Source organism: Ochotona princeps, chromosome 3, assembly GCF_030435755.1.
Source record: "Ochotona princeps isolate mOchPri1 chromosome 3, mOchPri1.hap1, whole genome shotgun sequence".
Classification (NCBI taxonomy): Eukaryota; Metazoa; Chordata; class Mammalia; order Lagomorpha; family Ochotonidae; genus Ochotona; species Ochotona princeps.
The window spans coordinates 14987747-15013184 of NC_080834.1; the positions used below are offsets into that span (position 1 = coordinate 14987747).

The 25438-nt window shown below is 42.5% G+C and overlaps 1 protein-coding gene across 2 annotated transcripts in view; it reads left to right on the plus strand.

The window, feature by feature from the left end:
- The window catches only part of KCNAB1 (potassium voltage-gated channel subfamily A regulatory beta subunit 1), a 353486-nt gene that overhangs the window by 231267 nt on the left and 96781 nt on the right, over positions 1 to 25438 (plus strand). For both annotated transcript variants that reach the window (XM_004598563.3, XM_004598564.3), the window contains exon 2: positions 21966 to 22009. In XM_004598563.3, coding sequence (XP_004598620.2) covers positions 21966 to 22009 — 44 coding nt within the window. The remainder of the gene's footprint in view (positions 1 to 21965; positions 22010 to 25438) is intronic.

Genomic DNA, 25438 nt, shown 5'->3' on the forward strand with positions numbered 1-25438 from the left:
TAACTGCTAGGCTAAATGCCCACTTAGAGGAATTCCTTTCATAAGGAATTTCAGAGCTGCATGACATCACAGAATCAGGCAGATGTGCGTAGAATTCTCATGTTCCCACTCAACTAGTTTTAAAAATCTTGGATCAATTCCCCAAATTCTCTCTGGCACAATGTTCTGCTTTAAAAAATGGGGGAGATCCCTTTCGTTTGGATCTCCCACATGGGATGGAAGATGCCCAAATCCTTCCTCACAGGATCTAATGTCATTGGAACAACATCCGGGAGCCCTTAGCAGACCTCAGAAACAGAAGAACAGTAAACTTCCTTTGGGACTAGGGAGGGGAGCTTTCCCTTACTTAGTTTCAACTTTGGATCCCCACCCTCTCTTGCAATGACCATCAGGGTTGCTCTGGAGTCCCCTCCCCTCCAAATTAGATTAGATAAACAGACATCAACAAGGAAAGCTTAGAACCAGGCAGGAAATGGTCAGCTTGGACTCCCATATACCTTACTAGATAGGACACAAAAATTAGTTACTCCTCACTAAGGTATTGAAGATTTCTCTGCACACCCCTTCTAAAACTGTTCTGCACCTCAACTGTTGACATATGCCTTGTTAGAGTTATAAGCTAGTTTGAACTATCCTAAAATTTGCCAAGTTCAGTAAAAAATATGCTTCAATACTATAAACTGCTAAATATAAAAATGAAAATAGACACGAGACAGTTGAATAGTACCCTATAACCATTTTGATGTGTATAGTAGCCAGTTGCGTATAAACTAAAATTGAAATGTCAATGAAGACAGGATGTGGTTAACAACTTGCATTTTCTAACATAATGGGTCACTCAATACCATGTCAATTAACTCCATAATGTTGTAAATTGTTGTTGATGTTATGTTGTGACTTTTCATTGGACGGGATGATATTCTGCCAGCCCTGCTTTCAGACCAGAGATGGTCTCCCCAAGAAACTGTTGAATTAATCTGGACAATAAGATGCTGGACTCCATGCATGGTACATGCTTGCAATGAAGGAATCATAACTGGATTTGAACTGTAATACTGCAACAAGATGGAGGAATCCACCATGGGGGAAGGGTTTGGGGAGGGGCTGGGGGAATCCCAGAGCCTATGAAACAGTGTCATAAAACAAAATGAAATTAAATTAAAAAAAAAAAAACTGGGTGTCAAAACCCAGCACTGTGAAAAAAAAAAAAGAAAGGAAATGGGGAAAATACCAACTCACAGTTGTTCTTTATCAGGAATAAATAAGATAATAACTGGAATGTAAAAGACTTTACCCAAATACCTGGTAGAGAAAACATTACTTTCAGCATCCAGGTACCTACAATGCAGATTTAAATTGGTGCTGCAAACATCTGAACTGTCTGTGTGTTTACTTTAAAAACAATAACCAGAAAATAGATCTCAGGAACGGCTTACGTGGGAAGTTCAACTGCCTTTTTGAAGAAATGGAGGTTCTTTTACACAACCTAACAATGCTGCCAGCCTCCTGCGGAACTGAAAGTCTTGGCTCTTGACAGCTGCTTAGAAGGTTCCTATGTTTCCTTCCTGCTTCCCTTCATAGAAACAATGGAAACGCCTTTACACTGGGGATTGATCCTCCCACCCACCATCAGACAACCACCTCCATCCCCAGGGCCCAGCCCTGCACGGAATGAAACAGCACTTTCTTTGTTCTATGTCCTGTACTTTCTTTATCCTACCTATCTCTTCTGGTCTCAGGATCAAAACCACACAGTGTGTGTGTGTATGTGTGTATACCTGGAGAACAAAACACAACAAATGAGTGTTTATGTATATACTGCCTGTCACTTCAGCTCCCTAATTAGAACATAAATGCTTTGTGTGCACTACAGAAGATATTTCCAAACTATTTTTATGTATATGACTTAATCAGGAAAAACAGACACCATTAATGTACAAATACTTCTTTTAAAAATAGAGGCAGGTATTAGTGTACTCATAGTATGGTAATTATAAAATCCACAAAGAACTAGATATTTTCCATGAGATTAAAACGCAAATGGAGTATGTCAAATATTTTCTTCTCATGACACTGTGGGCTGTCTAGTGGGCCATGGCCATCCTGTCTCAGGCCCGTTGTCCACTAGCACTGAATAATCGGCCCGTGTGTCAGGGCTGAGCAGTCACGCCCATCACCCAGACCCCAAATGCCGTTTCTCCTTTGCTTTTCCTTCCTGTCCCCTCCCCACCTCTCCCTCTTGAATGCTCCCTCTGCATTCACATCAACTCTGAAGGTGTCTAGGGGAACATTTGGGTAGCTGACTTGTTACTTAGCTAACATTCATGCTGGATGTAGAAATTATGCCAATTCCCCTGAATTTTTCTTTCTTGCCAACAAATACAAGCAGCCCCTAGATATTGTTCATTCACAATGAGACCACAAATTGCTAGGAGCTTTGGTCATGTTACGTGTGCTGTTCCAAATGCCTGCTCATGAAAATCAGGGAAAATATCTTCCAGAAACAAACTATCTTTTCATTTCAGGTTGTAGAAGTGGAGTGGAAAGGTGTGGGAGCAGAATTAGGTATGTGACAAGGAAGCCTGGTGCATCTTGTGGGGTTCCAGGGAGCCCACATGAGAGTGTTATCACCAAACAGGAGCCAAGAACTCCTGAGAGTTCTTGGACTTCCTGTGAAACTAAAACATGGATGGAGAAGCTAAATGACAGTGCAGCAGCTGGTATGGACAGAACAGGACAGTCATGGAGAGGAAGGTGTGTGACCTGCCTACCCGACCACACAACCCGGAACTGTCTCTGAAGAGATGCCTCAGCATCTGAAGGGAGAAGATCATGGAAAGCAGAACACTGAACACACCCTCGCAAGGCTGACCGAAGCCGTTCTTGAGCAATCTCGTCTCCCCAAGAGACAGGCCACAAAGCTAACTTACTAAGTGGACAAGTTTTATCATGAGGAAAACTTTCCATTACTAAATGCATTCCCCCCCAAAAAAATGATTCAGTTATAAAAAATGTCCCCAATCACCCCCTTTGGAAATAACATCACATACTAGACCCTTTGCTCAACTGCAAGTCTCCTTCTGGCTTTTGTTCTTCAACACGCAGGCAATTGCCAGTCTGTCACCTGTGCCCCCGACAGAACAACATGACACTTTCAACCACTGTCATTTTAAGGGTGTCTTCCCTGCAATGACCATGGTTGTGAACATCTAGGAATCAAGGCGAACCTGTAACTCATTCTTCATGTGATTCCCAAATGTCAGCTTTCCATTTGCTTCAGCACCTCTTGGGGAGGAAAGTGGTCTGTCAATGATACAGAAAGGAGAAAAGATTGATGTTAACACTAAAAAATGTGTACGTTTCCTGAGCATGTTTCCTGGGTTGGTCTCCCTCCATTTGCCACGCACGTGACAATGCTTTCAGAGTTTGTAAAATCATGCCAGCTGCAATGACAATAGCACTGCAAGCCCAGATCCCTCAGAGACCCCATGTCAAGTCAAGGCAGGGCTCTAGTTCAGACACTCATACGTTACTCTTCAGATCACTGGAATTGCCTCCTAGGTAATCTCCCTCCCTCCCATCACACCCTCCTCCGATCCATCCTCCACACAGCTGTCAGTATCTTTCAGAAATGTAAATTGAAAGACATATTATCCTTGATTAAATATTCTGATAGCCTACGTCACCCACAGGTTATATTTCAAATTAAACACCACAGCCAAGCCCTTGTCACCTTCATCCGGTTCAATCTTTCTTGGTCTATTTCAAGATTAGCCCCACTATGATCCATTATCCATCTGTCAGCCGTATAAGATAGGTTCTTGCTTAGATGTGGCTCTCTATGTAAACACGTTTCTCTGTTGGGAAATTGTCCCCCACTTCTTCACTTTGGAACATGTTCTCTCTCCTTAAGTCTTGACCCAAATCTTTCTTTCCTGGGAAGCTTCTTTCAACTACCACCAACATGAGTGCTCTCATCCCACTTCTTGCTTAGTTCTATTACATCCTACCATGATTTAGAATGATTCTATTCTTTTCTACTTATATTCCTGCAAGCTTCCAGAACCTAACACAGTTATCCCCAGGAGCTACCAGGTAAATGTACGTGTTACCAGTACTCATGTCTGGACATAAACAATCTCAGGCTCAGGCACTACTTCTCTAAAAACAACTTTAATGGAATTACAGGGAGTTTGAGTGGAAGAAAGAGGAGAGCAGGGTAAATATGATGAAAAGGAGGAAGAAAAAGAAGATTGTAATCTGAGGCAAAATAGAGGCAAAACTTCAATTGATATACTAACCTTCAGTACTGTCTTTTTCTTTGCCAAGTTGGCTCCTTTAATCCATAGCAAAATCACCATGTGTGAATCTAGTCCCTTCATCATGGAACTCACTTTCCCTTAGCTAACAGTTAGCCATAGCCAAGCTCTGCCCATCCAGCGAAATCTCAATTTTTGCAGAATGGCAACAAAGGCATCCGGCCAGTTCTTTCAAAGTACTCAATATAAAATGAATCAAGTTAAGTTTAAAGATCATCCTGGAGCATGGTCTTCTCTACATTTGTGAAGGAATAGCTGCTCCACAAGGCACTATTAAAAGAGCAAAATCTCCCCCAAAGATTTTTAACTCTGTTTTTTATTTGTTAGAAACATATTTGAGGAAGTAAATTGCAGTTTGACTGTAAAAAAGAAAAAGAGTGTTATGAGTGGGAATATGCTAAGAAATGCAATAATCATAGTGTTTCATAATCCCTTGAGAATAGAATTAAGTACCACTAGAATATCTCTAAATATGGAACTGGTATATTTACAAGTTAGTCTAAAGGACTGTAATTTTTCTGTTCACTTAGAGACAAGAACTAGATCAATTCCCAATCTTTACACAGGATCTCTTTATAAGCATACACTTTTGGTTGGTCATTATTTTTATTGCAAATATTTATTTCAGAGAATTTTTATGTAACTAACATCACATGGTCCAGAGTTAAATACACAGGTTCTAAATAATTGAATCTACATTCATCAAATGCTTGCTGTTTTAATAATACATCTAGACCATATTTTCTTTCCTTTTACATATCAGCTGAGACAATGATATGTAATTATTCTCAAGATGTTTTGCAGGCATGGGACATGGGGATTTTCTTAACCGAGTAAGATCAATAGCAACTCTGTTATCTTGCCTCTGGCAGTAACCTATGTTAAAAGGAAAGCTAAATCCTTGTAATATTTGAAAGCAGCTTGTAATGTGAGACCACAGGGAGATAATCATTGCTTGAAACTCAGCAATGAACAAAGATGAGTCCCAACATTGTTTTGTTAGTTCTCTGCCTGTTACAGTAGCTATAAATGAATATTATTTCATAAAGTGTTTCAGTGTTTCTATAGCATCATACTGCAATACTCTAGAGATTTGTTGTGCGACTTTTATCTTTTGAAGTTAAAAATCTGCCTTCAACAAACATTTGTTGAAGATTTGTTCTGCCACTGGCCCTATGGATGCTAAGTGTGCATAGAGTCTTACTTGCCTCTAAAGCTTAGATATGGGGGAAAAGTCCTATTTGTTTCCTGATAATTGATCTTGTTTTTCTCATTAGTCTCTATTCTTCCTGATGGCAGGTAAAGAGGCACTGAAAATATCCCTCTCAAAGATAATTCTGTCCTGACTTAAAGGCTCAAGCTCTCTTTCAGGAATCTCTCTTCCTTCCTTTCTTCCCAAAAAGAATGAGAAAATGTGTAGACAACTTCCATACTGTTGGGGAAAGCCTGGGGTGCCATGCTTTGCTTCGCTGCTGGCCAGGTCCTGCCATTGCAAGTATCCGACCCTATACTTGTAATTCTCCAGGTCTGTTGGAACCCAGGAGCACACAGTTGGAAATTCCCCCAGACTGTCTGATTACTTATCTCTCATCACATTCAACACAGCTTGGATGATAGTGCTAGGGAGCCGAGGGGAAATTAGGAAGCAGCAAGTGCAGATAGTTACTTCTAACTTCTTTTTCTCTCTTTCTCTCCATGCAGAAGATTGGGTTGATTGCTCTGTCTTCTTGTAGAGCGGTTACTGTTTTCTTAGCATTTAGACACATTGTTAACCAAAGGAATCAGTACATCTATACTGGTCTGCAGATACATGTGAAAGTCAGGAATAAGTTAATATGAATAAGACTACTCCTTATTCTTGAAATCACAGGGAAAATGCTTAACTCCTGAGCACTATCCTCTAGTTAAAAGAACCATTTCCTGACTTTGTTGAGAAAAATTTACTTCATTGATCATTCCATCTCTCCATCCATTCCTTCTTTTATATTATTATCCCAATCAAGGAAAACAAGGCATTGGCCAAAAAACGTAGCCACACATGAAACCTATTAGCACAAATGATGGGGTGTTCTGCAGTCCACAAGCTGACTCTAAGATTTTTAATAACTGTGACCAGTGCTGTGATGTGGTAAATTATGCCTCTACCTGCAGTGCTGGCATCTCTTACCATCTGCGTTACTCCACTTCCAACCCAGCTCCCTGCTAATGTGCCTGGTAAAGCAGCAAAGATGGCCCAAGTCCTTGGGTCACTGTACCCATGTGGGATACTCAGAAGCAACTGCAGGGTCCTGGCTATGGATCAGCTAAGCTCCAGCCATTGCAGTCTTCTGGGGAGTGAACCAGCAGATGAAAGATCTCTCTCACTTGGTCTCTCTCTCTCTTTCCATTGTGTGTGTGTGTATGTCTGTCAGCCTGCCTTTCTTCTCTATAAATATCTGCCATTCAAATAAAAGTAAGTAAATCTTAAATATATATATATTTCTAGAAACCAACCAATTAAAGCTCTGCAATTTACACAAGTACTAACAAGTCCATCAAATATTAGCCATAACACATCAGTAAGTATGATAGTTAACATTTATTAAGTACTGCATTGAACTAGACTTTCTTCAGGAGCAATTTTACATTTCTCTGCAATTTCTTGTTGCTCAAAACATGTTGTTAAATATCAGGAGGCACCCATTTTACAGAAGTGAAAACGGAGACTTAAGAATAGTTAATATCCCGGTAATCAGGTGACTGGAGGATTATCTGAAGAGTCCTTTTCCTGCACCACTGTGTTCACAATGTTTCAAGTCCTTGGAACATACACTCCTTCTTGATACTAAGATTTCACAGTAACTTCATCTTAAGGGTTCAGTAGTAAGGATTCTTTGGACTCTGATAGACAACAAACCCTGTATTTTGACAGTAAAATGTGTCCACTGCACCTGTACTTCTCCTTAAATCACGCTGTGATAGCATAATTGTTGTTCCTCCAACCACACTTTGTAGGACTGCGAGGACAGTGGCTTGGTCTATCTCTTCTGCTGCCTTGTCAATCCTACATAGATAGACGATTAACAAATGCATTTTAAATAAGTATGTGTAAAAAACACATCCCATGGAACTCTTCACAAAACAATTTGCAGATAACAAAAGAGCTTTGGTTTAATCTGAATGTGATACTTTATTTTTCCTTTCCAATCTTTCTCCTCAATCCTTTCCCCTCTTGCCCTCCCCCAGCATTATTTACCACTTCAATGATTTCAATAAAATCACTTCTAAATTTTTTCTTGGCCTGAATTTGAGTTGAATTTTCGAAGAACAAAGACTAGTTAAGAACATTCTTTTATGCAAAACATTTGCCTCCACCTCTATTCAGAATCTTTCTTAGTTGTTTTGTTACTAAATATCCAAACATTTCAACAGTGTTCTTGACAGTGTGAGTGATCTAATTTTACCACAAAAATCTATCCATAAATCCATGGAACTGAAGTCAGTTGTTCCCCCTCGAGAGCGCATAAATGACAAATTGTGTGTTCACCACTTGTCTCAGTTTTTGTAAGAGCTTCTATTAATCCTAGCAGTTACTATCACAGTAATGGTACAGAACATTGAAGCTCGGCAAGTCGAGGCACTGCACCTCACTCATCTTCCTGATATCTATCACTGCCCGTAAGCATGGTAAGGCACACATTGGATTTACACACATGTCCCAGACAGAGACCCTGGGGCTTCAGAAGGTTGAGTGACACTGGAAACCTGGTGCTTCCTAGTGTATCCTGTTGCTAGTGAAAAGTGGAGGCCATCCTTAAAAGCATTCTTAGCTCCCCAGCTAGCCTACCGCTCATGCTGGGCTCCAGCCTATTGAAGTTGGTCCCCCAGATCTTGGTTAGGACTGTTAAGTCATTTGACTTAAAGTACCCGTAGTGATTTAACCAGCTGGAATTAATTATTTCAATTTCTTGGCAGGAAATAATTCACAAATGCATAAAGCAAGATTATTTCACAGGATTCTGTAGTTGCCAAGTGGTAATTAATTTAAAATGTTTGAATTCAATTTTTAAAACTTATTTGCTTTAATAAAACTTCATCCTGGTCCAAGGAAAAGTCATTTTGATTGTGTTTCCAAGAAACGTAAGCGAGATTGTCTCTTAATAGCTCAAAGACTATACTCTTGCAATAACTTCTTGTTTAACAATTGGATGAACTCTCTTTTCCTCTCTCATACACCTGTTAGGTACGGTTTCTCTCCGTAGAAAGTGGCACATAAAGACCTGTGTGTCTAGAACAGCAATTACCACTGCTGTTAGTGGATAATTCTCCTTGTCGCAACAAGAAGCCAGCTTCCTGACCTTCAGGTAGACAGCTTCGCTGAGCAAGATGCACCTTACCTACTTGGGAGGCATCAACTCAGCTATCAAGAATGAAAAGGCCAAAGTAAGATGAATAGTCAGGGTAAATGGACGCAAGGATTCCAGCCTGACCCATCATTAGGGATCAGAGTAAAGCCAGGGCGCACCTGCATTTCATTCCTTCTAGTTCCCAAGTCAGATTTGCATTATTGTTCTATAGAGTAGCAGTGTCATTAGCCTCAAAATGAGTCACTAGCTCTTGCTGTAGCTTGGTAGCTTCTGAGTAAAATCTTCAATTTTTATTTTGTTTTACAAATTGTTTTAATATACCAGTTTCTTCATCTCATCATACAAATTGTAAAATCACCTTAAGAATACACACAAAACATTACTGGAACAGTACTTGGGGTTACATCTAATCCATTCATCAAATTGAAGGGAATTAACATTGTAGCCATATTAAATTTTGCGATATATGACCATGGTATATCTCCTCGTTTGCTTAGATCTTCTTTCATTCCTTTCTTCAAGTTAGTCATTTTCAAGCGACAGATGCTATCCACCTCCTGACAAATCTATAAATATTTCCTTTTGGGGTCGCTGTTGTAAATGGAATTCTGTGAATTTCAAGTTTCAGTTGTTTATTGTTAGAAATGCAATAGCCTGTAATTGTTGTGTGACGTGACATGTAATGCTATTCTCTGGGCTCCAACATCACATGTTTTCTGCACCAGTTGAAGTCCCAGCTGCTGCACTCCCAGTTCAACCCCTTGCTGGGAGTGGCTGGGAAAGCCAGAAGATGCTCCAAAGGCTTGGGTCCCTGCACTAACATGAGAGACCCAGAAGAAGCTCCTGGCTCCTGACTTCAGACCAATCCAACTTCAACCATTACAACCATTTGGGAAGTGAACTAGCAGATGGGGACAGATGTCTCTCTTCCTTTCCTGTCTCTCTTTTTCTTTCTATCTCCCTCTCTCAAGTTTGCCTTTTCAATGTACAGATACATCAATAAATATTTTTAAAATAAATGCCATTGACAGTTTTACTGACTTTTTACCCTGAAGCCCTCCTAAAAGCATTTACTCTGGAAAACTTTGGGGTAATTTTTTTGGAACTTTTTTTCTCTTTTTTAAAATAAATATTTTGTTTATTTGAAAAGGCAGAATGGCAGGGAGACACAAAGAAAGAAAAGTATCTTCTGGGATCAGCACCATGGTTCAACAGGCTAATCCTCCACCTTCAAGTGTCAGCGTCGCCTGCGGGAGCTGGTTCACGTTCTGCTACTCCACTTCCAATCTCTGATTATAGCCTGGGAAAGCATCAGAGGATCGCCCAAGTCCTTGGACCCCTGCACCCATGTGGGAGACAGGAAGGAAGCTCCTGGCTCTTGACTTCAGAATGACCAGCTGCAGCCTTTGCAGCGATTTGGGGAATGAGCCAGCAGACAGACAGACATCTCTGCCTCTGCTTTTCTCTATAAATCTGCCTTCCCGATAAAAATTAAAATCTTAAAGGAAAACAAAAGAAAGAAATGTTCTGCCCACTGACTCACTTTCCAATAACCACCACAGCCGAGGCTAGGCTGGGCCGAAGTCAAGAACTCCAGCTCGGTTTCTCACTGGATGGCAGAGACAAACACTCGAGTCATCTTCTGATGAGCTCCCAAGCAATTTAGCCGGAAGCTGGATTGGTAGTAGAATTGTTAGATCTTGAATCGATGCTTTGACACAAGTCATCAGCATTGCAAAGAGTAGCTTAATCTACTACACCACAAGCCCAACCTTAATTTGGGGGAGGGGTTCTGTACAGACAGTTTTTTAGAATTATGTATTGATTTGACAGGCAGAGTTGCAGAGTAAGAGGGGGAGACAGAGACACAGAGAGAGAGAGAGAGAGAGAGAGAGGCCTTCTACCCTCTGGAGAAATGGCCACAATATTCCCCAAATGGCCACAACAGCTGGGTTCGGTCACACCAAATTCAGGAGTCAATAACTTTCTGGTCATGCACATTGGTGCCAGTGACCCAAGCACCAGGACCATTTTCTGCTGTCTTCCCCGATGCATCAGCAGGAAACTGGATCAGAAGTAGAGTAGTTGGGACTTGAGTCAGCATTCCAATATGGGATGCCAGCACTGCAAGGGGCAGCCTAATCCACTCAGTACCTCAACTCAGGACTCTCCATAGACAGTTACGCTAGTTGCAATGAGGAACAGTTTGGTTTATTCCTTTGTAGTGCAAATATCTTTTATTTCTTTTTACTACTTTGTGGCACTATGATGTTGAATGGAAATGCTGAATTTTGTCAATTTAAAGACAAAAAATTAAGACTACAATAGCATCTAACTCTGGAAGTCCACATCACAGAAGAAAAGGTTCTCAAACTCCTCAAATTTGATCATGCATGTAATCAATGAAATACTTACTTGCACGTCCCTGATTCTAAGCATCAAGAGAAGTCAAGATGAATCAGAGGTTTTTATAAAACCATCAAGTACTTGGCTACCGAGGAAAGGTAGTAAGATATGAACAATAATTACTCAGAAAAAGACAATGAAGAAATCAGGTTGAAGGAGCGGTATGATGCATGAGGATTTGCTGACATCAGTGGTGGAGGCCAAAAGCAAGAGGAGACAGAGATCTTCAAGCTTTGAGCATTTTTGCTTTTGTGGGCCTAAGGAGACTCAGACTAACATTCTAGTTTTGAGAAGATTCAGATGAGATGATCTGGAAGTGGTTTAAGGAGCTGAGCTGACTGGAATTAGAAAGTAACATCAACACCAAATAGAAACAGGCTTCCAATGTAATTACATCTTTGGCCCCAGCCCCAGGCTTCGAACCTATAAATCCTTGAGGAATGAGATTTGGCCCTCCCATGGGAAGAGTGCCCATAGGAAACTGGAAAGACAGGGGAAAAAATAAAGTATAGGACTGGAGAAAGACATCCTGCTATGCAGGTTCAGTCTTTACCTTCTTGGAAAATTAGAAGGAATCTTAACCCCAGCATTGATTGAAATAAGGGAAAGACCACCACATGCACTGTGTTCCTTCACTGAACTTTACAGAGAAGCAAACCCTTGTGGATAAGGTGCCCATAGCTCCCTGGAGCAGAGCTTAGCTTCAAATTTGTATCTGCGTAATAACAGCTTGCACTTGGAGAGCATTCACTACGTGCCAGGCACTATCTTAAAAGCTTCCATGCTCACATTGAATCTTGACAACAACCCTATGAAGTAGCTTCTATTATTATCCTCATGGAACAGATGGGACACAGGAGGTTCCATACATTCCCCAAGACTTCAGTGATAGCAAGCGACAAAGGCAGTTCTCCACTCCACTGCACTCGACTACCCCTGCTTTCCAGCAAGCCACAGAGCTACCATAACCAACCAGAGATCACAGAAAGTAGTTGCACAGTCTCATCAGAGCATCCACCCTGAGCCTTTCTGGACACCCACCAGGTACTCTGCCCTGTGCTGGGTGTCAGGACTGCACAGAGCTATTGCACACAGGCCATGGGGCTCAGTTTGGCAAGAAAACAACCTCAGACACAGTAACTGTAGCCTGTGTTAGGATACAAGGCATTCTGATGGCGGTGTAAAGAATTCAGCACCCTGAGAAAATAGGCAATAATTTTCCGCTTCCCCGTCAAGCAAGGCAAAAGGCAAACTAGTGCATGATGGTTGAACACATTTACTTTGGATTAAGTGCTTATTGAAACAGCACCCTCCCCGTCAGTGAGGCCTGATCTCCACCTCTGCCATGAAGCTGATACAGCTCTCTGCAGAAAAAGCATCACCACCTTCAGCAGAGAGAATTAGAGGGATGCAGAGCATGGAACTCCTACCCAGGGAGTAGGCCTCTGTCTTGTTCTGTGGTTAAAAATGGCATAGCTCATTATAATGGAAACTAAACGCAGCTCTCACTACACAGTAGATAGCAGAGGTGTTACATTCATCATGTAGAATTCTGGGTTTGAAAGCAAATCATCACTGTGAAGTGAAGAATGCTTGGAAACCTTCAGATTCTCTCCTTCGAGCTTTGAGGAAGGCAGGTGTATGCGTGGTGTGGCTCAAGCAAGATTTGGAGGGAGGAAAATTGTATTCTCTCATTTGGGAGCCCTTCTTCCTTCATCTTCCCATCTCTCTACTTTTTGCCAGACACACTTGGGCAGGCAGTGGGGAAGCTGTTTTCTCCTGCTGGCATTCTCCACATTCAACATGAATCACACCTGTGGTTTCCCCCTACACTGTGCAATTCCCGGACATCTGTCCTGATATGGGACGTAGTGCATATCCATGTGGGTTTTATATGCAGTTCCACAAAACCATCCTCCTCACACCAATCACAAGTTACAGCTTCCCAGCTTACCCATCACTTCTGTTCGAAATGCTTGTGTGAATGTGAATTCATTCAACAATTTACCTGAAAGTGGATTGTTGTAAAGGACTGTGTATCCGTCAAGACAACTGGTGAGAAGCCACCAGAGCCCCTGGACTGGGTAGGTCCCCTTCTTCAGCAAGAGCCCTCAGTCGTACACGTTCAGTCAAGGTACTTATGTCTAAAGAGAGACAACAGAAGCAGTTTAGAAGTAAGATCATTACGGACCCAAGAAAACAGTTTTAATTTACTAAGGTGAAACACATAGCAAAGACTAATCACCAGCACTGTCGCCTACACCATACACATTTTAAATAGTCCCAGCAGGCTATTGTATAGTTCACTTTTGCTTTTGAAAACTTTTCAAGATTGCTTTCCCTTCATGCTTAGAAACACTTGTAAACTCATGTTGCTTTGTGGCAGATGGATATACCCCAAAGCATTTTTAAAGCAACTTTTACCTTTCATCTACTTCTGGGATTCGGGACACAGAAACCACTATTAAAGCCCTGGTGGGAAAAAAAAAGAGTTTTTAAATATGTAACATAAAATACATAGGTTTCTAATTAAATTGAAGTCTGCTTCAAAGTATCTATACTTCAAAGTATTTGAAAACTAATGTGTGACCAAGTAATACAGACACTTTCTTGTTAATGAACTAAATAAAAGGTTCTAAGAGTGGGTCAAATACCACAACACCTAAAGGGCTATGAATGTAAGTAGTGAGTGTAAATTGGTTTTGGAGATCTCTACACCAACTATGATATGACAGAAAAATAGGGAAAAAATTCCATTGAAGGCAAAGCTACAGGAATACTTCTGTGGTTTCTCACCAATGCTCACAGCTAAAGAAGATGCTAAGTTTCGGTTAAAAGTTGGTGAAGCGGCAGGATTTGGTGCAGCAGTTAAGGTGCTGCTTGAGCCACCTGCATTCCAAAGTAAAGGGAGAGCCTGGAATTCAGCCCCATCTCCACTCCCGATTCTAGTCTCCTGCCAATGCATGCCCTAGAGAAAAACACGTGAGGGCTCAAGTCGTTGAGGCTCTGCCACACACATGAGAGACAGAATTTTCAATTCTAAGCTTTGGTGAGAAGCGTATTTGAGAGCAATTTAATGAACGAATCAACTCACATTTCTGAAGATTTAAGGGCATCAGCTTCTCTCCTGGGAGAATCTCAGGGCAAATGGGAGCACAATGGCAGGAGCACGGGTGAGAAGGAGAAGTCACGTGACTAGACCAGACACCAGAGCTCAGAGAGGGGCCGTCTTGTGACTTCTCCCACTAGGCTCACTTCTAAATGGTCCCTTTACCTCAACCTTGGCACACACAGGACAAAGCCCACAGCACATGGAGCGCAGGAGGCACAAACCATATCCAAACACTAGCAAGTAAACAATGACTATGTGACACTGAAATCTGCTAGAGTTTGTGCTGTATTTATAAGAGGTAAGCTGTTACTATCTTGAGTTATGAAGGAGGGCAGGGTCTCTAGAGGCTGAGGAAACTACTCACGGTTATACACAGATGGTCAGTACCATTTCTGCATCTCCCTCTTCTTGGTCTGCCTATCCTGGCTTTGCACCCACAGCCTGGGATGTAACTGCTGCTGAGCCTGTGTAGTCATTTGTTGGCACTCCTGCACCGCTTACTACAAAGGATTCTCCCCCTGCTCCTGTGGGTGGTCTTTCAGCACCCTTCACCACTGCTATCCACTTCCTCTGTGCCAAATGTCCTCCCTTTTAGCTTCCTGACCTCCTGCTCCATCTTTGTCACTGCCTCTTACTTCCCATTGCTGCCATGGCACTGTCATGTTACTCAGTCCTGGAACTCCTCAAGACTCATCTTTGGCTCTCTTCTCCAACAGGATCCTGTCTTCCTTGGCAGCTAACACAGCCCAAAGTGCCCCTCAAAGGTAGAAACACTCTCTTTATAGTCTCAGCCACAGGCAACTTACCTGGGTAATTCATGGGTATGTCAACCTCATGTGATAACAAATAAAGTCAGGACCCTTCTATTTATTGTAACAGTAAACTCTGCTTCAGACTCAAGTTGGCATCTTCATCTGCTGATCCAGTCAGAACCTTGAGCAAGACCAATTCCTCCTGCATAGTCACCCTTATCTTCCAACATTAAGTCCTAAAGATTTCACCTGCTAAGAATATCTGCTTTTCCTGGGTTCTCTCTATTGCATTAAGTCCTATTTCAAGGTATCATCATATCGTGTTAGGATTATCTAATGAGTCTCCGAGCTCCTTGATTTGTTTTCTTTAAGCCCATTTCCCCATTTCCCCTGCTTAAGTTTTCCAGTTTTCCATTACTCCTTCACATTAGCACCAAAATGTGGAACATAATCTATATAAGGTATTGAAGAACATAATAAAACGTAAGGTGTTGTTTGATCTGATTTCTGTAAACCCCACCAGACTGTTGTGGAATCACTCCCACTTTTGCTGTCTCCTATTCTGCTGCCCTGAACTTCCTTCAGTTCTTCAATGGCTATATTTCTCCAGGTCTCTGAGCTTTTACCCAGACTGTTGGTCCCCATTCTTTCCCCTAAATTACTCCCTACTCCTCTTTTGGCTTTCAATTTAAATGTCACTTCCCCAGATGTGCTTTTCTTGACCATTCAGCTCAATGTCCCATTACACAATGAAATCACGTTCTATTTTTGTTTGATATTATAATTGTGAAAATAAAAACATGAGGCAAGGGGTTGGTGTGGTGGCATAGCAAGCTAATCTTTTGCCTGCAGCTCTGTCATCCCATATGGGCTTCAGTTTGCATCTAGGCTACTCTACTTCCAATCCAGCTCCTACTAAAGGCCTGGAAAAGCAGTGTAGTATGGCCCAAATCCTTGTGTCCCTGTACCCATGCGGGAGACCTAGAAGAAGCTCCTGGATCCCAGCTTCAGATCAGCTCAACTCCAGTCATTGCAAACCATTTGGGGAGTGAGCCAGGGGATAGAAGATTTCTCTCTCCCCCTCGCCTCCTTCCATTTCTTTCTCTCTCAACTTTGGCTTTCAAGTAAAATAAATCTTTTTTTTAGATGAGGCAACTAAAATTTAATGAGGTTTAATTGAGCAATAGACAGCTTATATGTCAGACAACCCCAAGAACCACAGGAGTGATCCAGAGAGTGCTGGGCCAACATGGGTAGGCAACATTTATGGGTGGAGGAGGGAAGCAAAGTACAGAAGCCACGTGGTTGGCTGCCACGCAGTGTCAGTCTTACTTGAGTACTGTCTCATAGCTGGCAGCCTGTGGTTGACTAAAGCTCAGCTGTGCTGATTGGCTGAGACCCGTCTATTTGCTACAAAATACTCCTAAATTAGGCTTCCAGTTCATTTATGTAACGTTAAATTGCAGCACATTACATAAGGACTCAGAATACAGAGGCATCATCAGGTCAAATGTAGGCTAATTTAACATAATGAAATCATTCACTATTTCATATCTCTTGCCCATCCCATGATCCAAGCCCTAGACGAACAGCAGCCACATGCCACTCAGCACATTCCCAAAGCCCAGCACAAGGCCTGGTGCAGAGCTAGAATTACTTACAAAAAACCCTGGGTTTTTTCCCCTTATTTCTCTAGGCTTCTAAAAATGATACAAATCAACAGGTGATTTTGTAGGTACAAAAAAAAAATGAATAAGACTTAAACCTTTAAATAAAAGAATTCAAAAGAATTCTACTCTACTTGATTGCTTCTTAAGTAAAAATGAGACTCAAAATTTCCATGTGCTATACATAGTGTCTATCATTAAAATGCTTGGCTGGATCATTTTTGCACCTAATGGTTTCCCAATGAGTCATTGCTCACCCCACAGTGATGAATACTGAGTGTCCTCCTGAGACAATGTGTTCACCATGTGTGGTCATCTCCATGGTTGTCAAAATGGATATTCTTGTGCAGCCATCAAATCTCACTGACTGGCAAATGAACATTTGCTTTGAATTTTCTGATAAAGGTTGATGTACGTTTCTTATTATTAAGAAAAAACTTCTCCATAAGTCATGACACACAAATATTGTCAGAGTGTCACTTAGGGGAACACAATGATGTCCAGGTAACATGAGATGGTAAATGATGTCATGACCTGACCACTTGACAAGCAGGTCAGAGTCATGTTGCTTGTCAGCCTGACAGAGCCTTTGGAACATCTTACTTACAGAGTCAGTCCATCCCTGATGCATGTAGTATACTTTTTTCTTAGCCAAATGCAAGATGCATACTCCTCTCTTCCCAGTTTAAAGCTGCAAGTAATGTCTAAGGCACACATTCAGAAGCAAGCCATTTGAGACAGCACATTTGAGCTGCTAATATGCTGCCTTTAGCATCTTTGATTTGTAAAGGAGCTGTGAGCATGAGAGTAGCATGGTGTATCAGCCCAGCTGACACTAGATTTCAGCTTTTCACAACTCCATTATATTGTCTCAAGAGCAAAGGGAGCCAGTTGGATGCCCCGCAAAATGTTGCTAGGAATGATCTCAATTGCCTCTGCCTGGATCTAACCATTGCCCTTACACAAGGTCAGCCGTGTGCCCACTGAAGGATCAGTTGGCTGTCGGAAAGGAGAGGCACAGCATTTGAGTTCTCCAGATAACTCTTTCTTCATGCTTTAAGTGTTAGGATTTCCAAAATTTGACTGACAAAACTGAGAGTCCTGTGCCCCCATACTGATGTCACTCACTTCTAATATTAGCAGCAGAACAGTTGAGGTTCACTTGAGAAAGAGGAGCTTTTATTTTGAGTAGAACAGGAGCAGATACTAAAAATGAACAGGATGAGACTCCTTTCTGGTGTATCTGACACAGATAAAATAGGTGAACCTGTGCAGTGAAACTATTTTGAATCAAATGGGAAAGGAGTTCAATCTGTTTGAAAATTTGATGTGGTTACAGAAGTTTTAAGTATCTTCCTTCATGTGAAGAACAAGGAATTAAGGAATGAAGTGAAATTATGTAAAAATTTTTTGCTACATATTGTAATATAAGAGCATGAGGAATTTATAAAATCTCCTTAAAGGTAGGGTAAGGGCTCCAGAGTATGATATATCCCAGCATGATTGGCTAACTGGTCATTATTTAGTGTGATAGTCACACAAACTAGTGAATAATGTGTTAGATCAAATGTATGAAATGTACAGGGTTTTCAAAAGGTTCATTGAAAATGCATATTATGAAGAAAATGATGCATGAATTCCAAAATATTTCCAAACCCCAAAGAGTTTACCTTCTCTTTTCCCACAGACTGTTTCCTTTGTGTTTGTATTATCCAAAAGAGGTTAAATGGATCAGAGTGTCTGGAGAGTTGTCACATCTATACTTAGTACTGTGTAGATACAAAGAGGCAGGAGGAGACAGATGTGCCGTTCAGATTCACAGAAACAGTGCTGAAATCCCTTTTCCAGAACTGAAGGTAGGTCATTCCTTCTGTCCTCTCCAGAATGCAGTCCTTCATGTAGCAAGAGAGTTTTAAGTGGCACAGTCTCACAGAGAGAGACACACCTGCATAAAATAAGAGCCAAGCACAGATACATGGTTCACATGCAGGAAAGGCCTCTCACATGAAAGTTACCATTTGGAGTTAACCATTTGGCACAGGGTTAAGCTGCCTGTTGGGTTGCCCATATCTGGATCAGAGTGCTTAGGTTCCAATCCCAGCTCCTCTCCCAATTCTAGCTGTCTGATAATGTGTACATTGGAAACAGAAAGCAATGCAATGGCTGAAGCAGTTTGGTTCCTGTTCCCATATTGGAGGCCCAGCTGAGTTCCCAAATGCTGGCTCTGGCCTGACCATCCATCCCATACGGGAGGTCTTGGGAGAGAACCAACAAGTGGGAGGCCTGTCTATCACACTGCCACTCCAAAAAAAAAAAAAAGTGACCACCTTAATTTGGTAATCATTCCTTCCAGAGGAAGGAGATACTTAGAAAAGCTGTTAAAGGAATTGCAAGGTTAAAGGAAATAAAGACACCAAGACTCAAAGATGGGGACTTATCTCCAATGCATCAAATATTTGCCTATAATTGAACTTGTCTTACACTTGAATGTTTTCTAAGCTTTTTGTTCCAGAACAGTTCTCCCAGCTGTTTCCACGACAGGGTCAGGAAAATGGGCCATGTCTGTACTTGCTGCTTTGCAATTCATTTCTGCTGACAGTTCCTGACAGTCTTCCAAGCTCAGAGTCAAGTGAATGTTTTCTTCCTAAGTTATCATAAGCAAAACAGGACACATGTTCCCACTGTGCGTGCTGTCCAGGAAGTTCCCAGTGTCATACCCTCAGTGGTCTAAGTTTGCTAGGAAAATCTCTTGGCTGCAAAGCCTATTTTTGTTGTAGTCTCACTCGGCACAGTGCTCCACACCAAGGCTCTCTCCCTGTGATCCTCAGGGTCACAGTGAGAATTTAAGATCACATGGAAACCTACATCCAGATCCTGTGCCACAGGACACCCCACACAGTTATGCAAAGCCAAGCCTCGGTAGCCTCTGACATGGCCGCCCGAAGACCAACCTGGTAGCGCCCACACCACTGTCTGTAAGCAAACGTTTGCTTTTCTGTGTACCTCTCTGTACTCCAGGCTGCTGGAGGACAGAGAGCTGTGCACTGCTGACCCCTCACTAAATACCTACTGATTCATCAGTGCTGAGTGTGTCCTCCTGGAAGACCAAGTTCTTCATATATAAATGAATATATAGGTGAATATCAGGCTGTGTGTGTGTGTGTGTGTGTGTGTGTGTGTGTGTGGTTATTATCATTTGCTTGTAGGTTCTGTTGGTCTGGTTTCCTTTATTCTCCCTAGTCCTAGTCCATTTTATGCTGCTGTAGCATAATATCTGAGACTGGGTAATTTATGAAAGAAAGGAGGTTTAGTTTTAATATTGACTTATTTATTTTGACAGAATTACAGAGGGAGAGTGAGAGAAAAAAAGAGAGATCTTCCAAAAGCTGGTTCACTCCCCAGATAGCCACAATGGTCAACCCTAAGTCAGGCTGAAGCCATGAGCGAAGTGCTTCATCTAGCTCTTCTATGTGGATGATGAAGGCTAGTACCCTAGGGCCATCCTCGGCTGCTTTCCCAGGCTGTCGGTAGGGAGCTGGGTCACAAGTGAAGCAGCTGGGACAGAAACCAGCACTCACATAGAATGTGACATTTCACAGGTAGGCTTTTACCTTCTATGCCACAATACCAGCAGCAAAAGGAGATTTATTTGTGCTCATGGTTTTACAGGTTTGAAATATCAAGATAGGACCCTGGTGCAATGGCTCAATGACTAAATCCTCACCTTGCAAGCACCAGGATTCCGTATGGGAATGGTTCATGTCCCAGCTGCTCCAATTCCCATCTAACTCCCTGATTATGGCCTGGGAAAGAACTAGAGGATGGCCTTGGGATCCTGCACTCGCATGACAGACCCAATAAAAGTGGTATTAGATGAATGGTACATCAATATACCATCTTACAAGTGAAGACAGGGAAAGGGTCACTCATCTACTTGTAAAAATAGGGTCTTTCAACTTCTTGTGAAATGCTGCACTTAAACATTTTTTTCATGTACTTATTTTTGTTTTATCTAAAAGGCAGAGAGACAGGGACAGAAATTTTCCAACTGATGGTTAATTCACCAAATGTCTACACTATTAAGGGCTGGATCAGGCCAAAACCAGGGGCCACCCTGGGTCAGCCTGGGTGTCCAGTGGCAGTGGCCAGAGCCCATGTGCCTGAATCATCTTCTGTTATATCCCAAGATGCTTATTGGCAGGAAGCTGATGAAGAGTAGAGTAGCTGGGACTCAAATTAGACACTCCAATGTGTGATGCAGGCATCTTGGGAAGCAACTTAGTACGCGCCACATGATGCACTTTGGGTACATAACCAAATTAATTGTGTTGCTTAGGTGTCATTGTATTGACAGCAGTGAGAAGCAGAAGAAATAAACATACTACAAAAATAAGACTGATGGCAAATCCTGGGAGTGCCTGAGGAAGCCTAGCTGTGGCACTGGTGGGAAAGTTTTATTCTTGTTCATTCATTTGGAGTGGAAATAAAGAGGGAAATTACAAACTGCAACTGATCAGAGAACAAGGCATGTACATCTCACCAATGTCACAATGTCAGCTCCTTGCACTGGCCCTCTCGGGCCTTGCTGCTCTCCGCTGGGGCTCCCTCACTATCTTGATGAGGCCTCCTTACTCTGAGTTTTGTTTCTGCTCTGAGAGGTGTTGGACAGAAGAGAGAAAAGTGGGGTGAAACAGAATCTCCACAGGAAAAAAAATGAATAGGCAGATGGGTAGGAGAATTCCTATTTCCATCTCCATTTAAAAACCAAAAATGAATGGCTTTTCCTTGGTAAACTTTTAGGGATGAGAGCAAAGCATGTTGAAACAGAAAATAATAAGCCAATTAAAATTAACTTTCTACAATAATTTTATTTTGCCTTCTCTTAAAAAAAAAAGTCCAACCAAAAGGATAGCTTTGTACTTGTTCTATTCAACTAGAAAGAATGTTCTTTTTAGAAACCAGTTTGTGCATTAAGGTACACACTACTGTGCACCAGGTGTTGTAATCGGTCAATGAAATCACAATTAGTGAATAAGTAAGTTTCCTTGCCCTAAGGAATTTGGACTCCAGAAAGACAGAGAAAGAAAATAAATGTGTAAACAAATCTATAAAAAGATAATTTGGGACTGCTGAGCTGTGTCTTGTGGCCATGGTATGCTGTTCTCAGGTTGAGATTTTGAGCTTCCCATTACACAAACGGCAAAGACAGACATTCCCATGACCAGAGGCCTGGCACTGCAGTTTGCCTGTGTCACTGTTCCTGGCAAGGGTTATGCCACCAGAAATGAGATGCTATCATCACAGTTCAACATTTGTCATTCCATGGGAATCAATGACCATGTGTTACTTTACTTTTGTTCTAGGAATCTTGGAAAGTCGGGACTCAGAGTGTCTTGCTTGGGTCTTGGTGAGTACTTACGAGGTAACTTGAATGGGGATGGGCTGGAACAAGGGGACTGGGAGGAACCCAGGGACTGGCTGTGGTGTGGGCTGAGGGGTGGGAGATCTCTAGCCTCAGATCAACAGACCTGTCAAGTCTTGCTGTACTTCTGCTTCCAAATCTTTCCCTACCCTGGAAGGCTCTCTGCTGCTCTAGACCCAAAGAATCACTGTGCTCGTGGTTCATCTTGAGGAATCATCTCAGATATTGTGTCCATGGTGCTTATGGGGCCCCCTTACATAGAAAGGAGCTGATCCTAGTGCTTGCTCTAGAGGAAGGGGCTCAGGCGTCACCCCCATTAAGGATCTCAGAGCATGGACTTACCTTGCTCATCCCACCCCTCTGTTAAGTCATCTGAACTTTTCCTGTCCTTATTTTACCTTCACCTAATCTCCTTACTTGGCTTTCTATACTGTAATGCACGTTATGTACTTTTGTAATTTGTTTTAAATCCTTGGAGATCAAGGTGGGATACATACATATTAATATACACTAGCGAATTAAAACCTGTTTTCTTGGAAAATGTGAATAGTTAAAGAGAAATGAGTAAAGATGGCTGCTCTAACAGCTTCAGGATGAATCTGAAACGATGATGCATGAGGCTTCCAGCCATCTCCCAGGTGTGTAAGAGATACCCAATACCACACAACTCTTCCTACAGGAATCCAGTGTAGCTGGTAACTGCGGGACTCCTGGGAAGCAGTCTGATTCCAGCTGTGCTTTGAAGGCAGATAGTGAAGTTAGAGTCCATTTCAGCAATGAGAGAAAAGACAAAGCCGAAAGATGACTCTCAAGGTTTTTTGCCTAGCTTGTAGAAAGTGTTGATGTTATTGGTTAATGTTAGAGAGCTGTTGATGAGTGAGGGTGAAGAATGAGGGAATACTTAGGAAAGAAAATAACTAGAAGATCGACTGGGGCCTATTAAACTTGTTATATCTATCAGATATTCAAAAAAAAAAACTTGTCATATGGACAAATGGATGCATCAGCCTAGAGCTTAGAGAAATCTGAGCACAATATATAACTTGTGAGTCTTCAAGTTATAGTTACTGTTCAAACAACAATACTGGGTGAGATTTTAACCAAAGTCGTGTATATAGATAGCATGGAAAACCGAAGCACATGGTCTTGGACCTAGGAAATGCAACATGAGAAACATAAAAGCTCCTGGCTCCAGGCTTCAAATCGACTCTGGCTGTTGCAACCTCTTGAGGAGTGAACTGGTGATGTAGGATCTTTCTCCTAATCTCTCCTCCTCTCTGTAGGTCTGCCTTTCCAATGCAAATACATAAATCTTTTGGGGGAAAAAGTATTTAAAATAGCTAATGGAGGGATCCATTTGTTGGCAATGACAAAGCTGAAAGTGTGCCCATTGGGAAAGGGTGGCTGAGGTTGTGTGGAAGATCAGACCAATAGAGATGAGTTTGAGGAACTAGAAGACAAAGGTTAGGGAAGTGTTACCTTCAGGGTCACTAAAGCCACTAAAAACATGACAAAACTAATATTAGAGAAAGTGACAATGAGACAGCGGCTACAATTTTGAAAGATGAGAGGGAATGCCCAGGAGTGGGCAAGTGACTGCAGTGTAGGGAGCTGATAATGAGGTTTATAAGAACAAGTATCTGAAGGACATTGAAAAGATAGGTCCAGCCTAAGGAGCTGACTTGGGTTATGAAGGTGGACTTTGTTCACCATGTATCAAAAGTGAGTAAGAATTCTAGTTATGTTACCACTTGCTTGTTTTTTAAAGGTCTGGAGATTCTTGATCAAGAACAGTTAATCTTAGTATTCATTTTGTTTGTGAATATGCTTTATGGTAAATGATTCTTCAGTATCCTTTATTGTAGAAACCTATCTGCCCCAGTGGCAGGCCACTGCCTAGGTTGCCTTGTACCTAGGCAAGTGTTACACTGCTAGGAGAAAGATGGCCAACGCTGGCAGGAATTCTGGACCTGGTTAATGCCAAACGTGTTGTAACTACACCAGTATGCCAGCTTCGTGGTGAAGACAGGGGTCACTGGGCCAGGATACAGCATCCCAGCTCCTACATAGGGAGGCTACAAACATTCAGGGAATGGGGTCTGAAGAGGTGTCGGAGTGGGAGTGGCTGAGGGTCTTTTGGACAGGGAGAGGAATGACCTTTGGGTTTTCCACAGACCAGGCCACTGCACTCACAAGCAGATGAGATGGAGTGGCTTAGGGGAGAAACTGGAGGGCATGTCTGGGTCAGGACAAGGCACTCAACTGAGCTGGGATATATAGTATCACCCACAGAATGCCGGCAGCCACCTGTCACATGCAAAAGCTGGAGCTGGGTGGCATGCCTGGCTGGGCTAGGCCACAATACCTACTTGTGAGTATCAGAGCAGGGGAACAGTCACATTAGGCTGGGTTGCAGTACCCACATGAATGCAAGAGAATCAGATCTGGAGGCAGATTCTGTAGGGAACTTGTGAACTCTCCTCTGGAGGACTATAGAACTTGCCAGTTTGCAAAAAGAACTGAAAATGGCAATGGGATAAGCCAGACTGTACTGCAGAGCTCGCCAGAAATTGACAGGAACCATGGCTGGAAGGGAACCAGGGTAAGCCAGGCTACAGCACTCACTGGAACATGCAAAAGCCAGCACTGAAGATCAACCATGCTGAGCACCATCATGGCACCCACTGGTGCATGTGAGTTCTGGGGCTGAGAGCAGGCCTGGTAGGGGAGTTCAGGGAACTCCCCTTCAAGGCTGCAGCTCCCCCTGGGGAGCAGAGGAGCCTAGACTGGTGATGGGCCAGGCCAGGCAAAGCTATAGCGTTTGTCAGCATTTCTGTGAGCCAGGTCTGGGGTAAGACAGGCTGAGCCAGACTGCACCAGCCACTAGCCAGGACAGAGTGTGGGTCACACTGCTGGGCTAGGCTGCAACACCTACCACCAAGAGCTGAGACTGTGGGTAGGCCATGCTGGGTTGGGTTGAAGAACCTAACACACATAAGTTCCAGGGCTGAGATTAGGCCTAGTGGGGGAACTTTGGGAACTCCCTGCTAGACTGCAGCTCCCATTGGTGAGTGTGAGAGCCAGAGCTGTGAGTAGACCGGGCTAGGCAAGGCTGAAGCACCTGTCTCCATGCGTGTGGCTGAGTCTAGAGACAAGTCAGGCTGGGCCAGACTCCAGGACCCACGGCTGCTCACAAGAATCAGAATGGGTGTGGAACAGCCTGGGTTAGGCTAATGAACCCCCTGGGTCACATGAGAGTGAGATTTGAAATGGGTCAAGCTGGGGAAACTGTAGCACACACTGATGAAAGCCTGAAAGGGCATGGGCCAGTTGTGCTAATCTGCAGGATCTGCTGGTGAGTATCAGGACTGGGAGCCATCCATATCAGGCTCTCCACAGTACCTGCCAGCACTC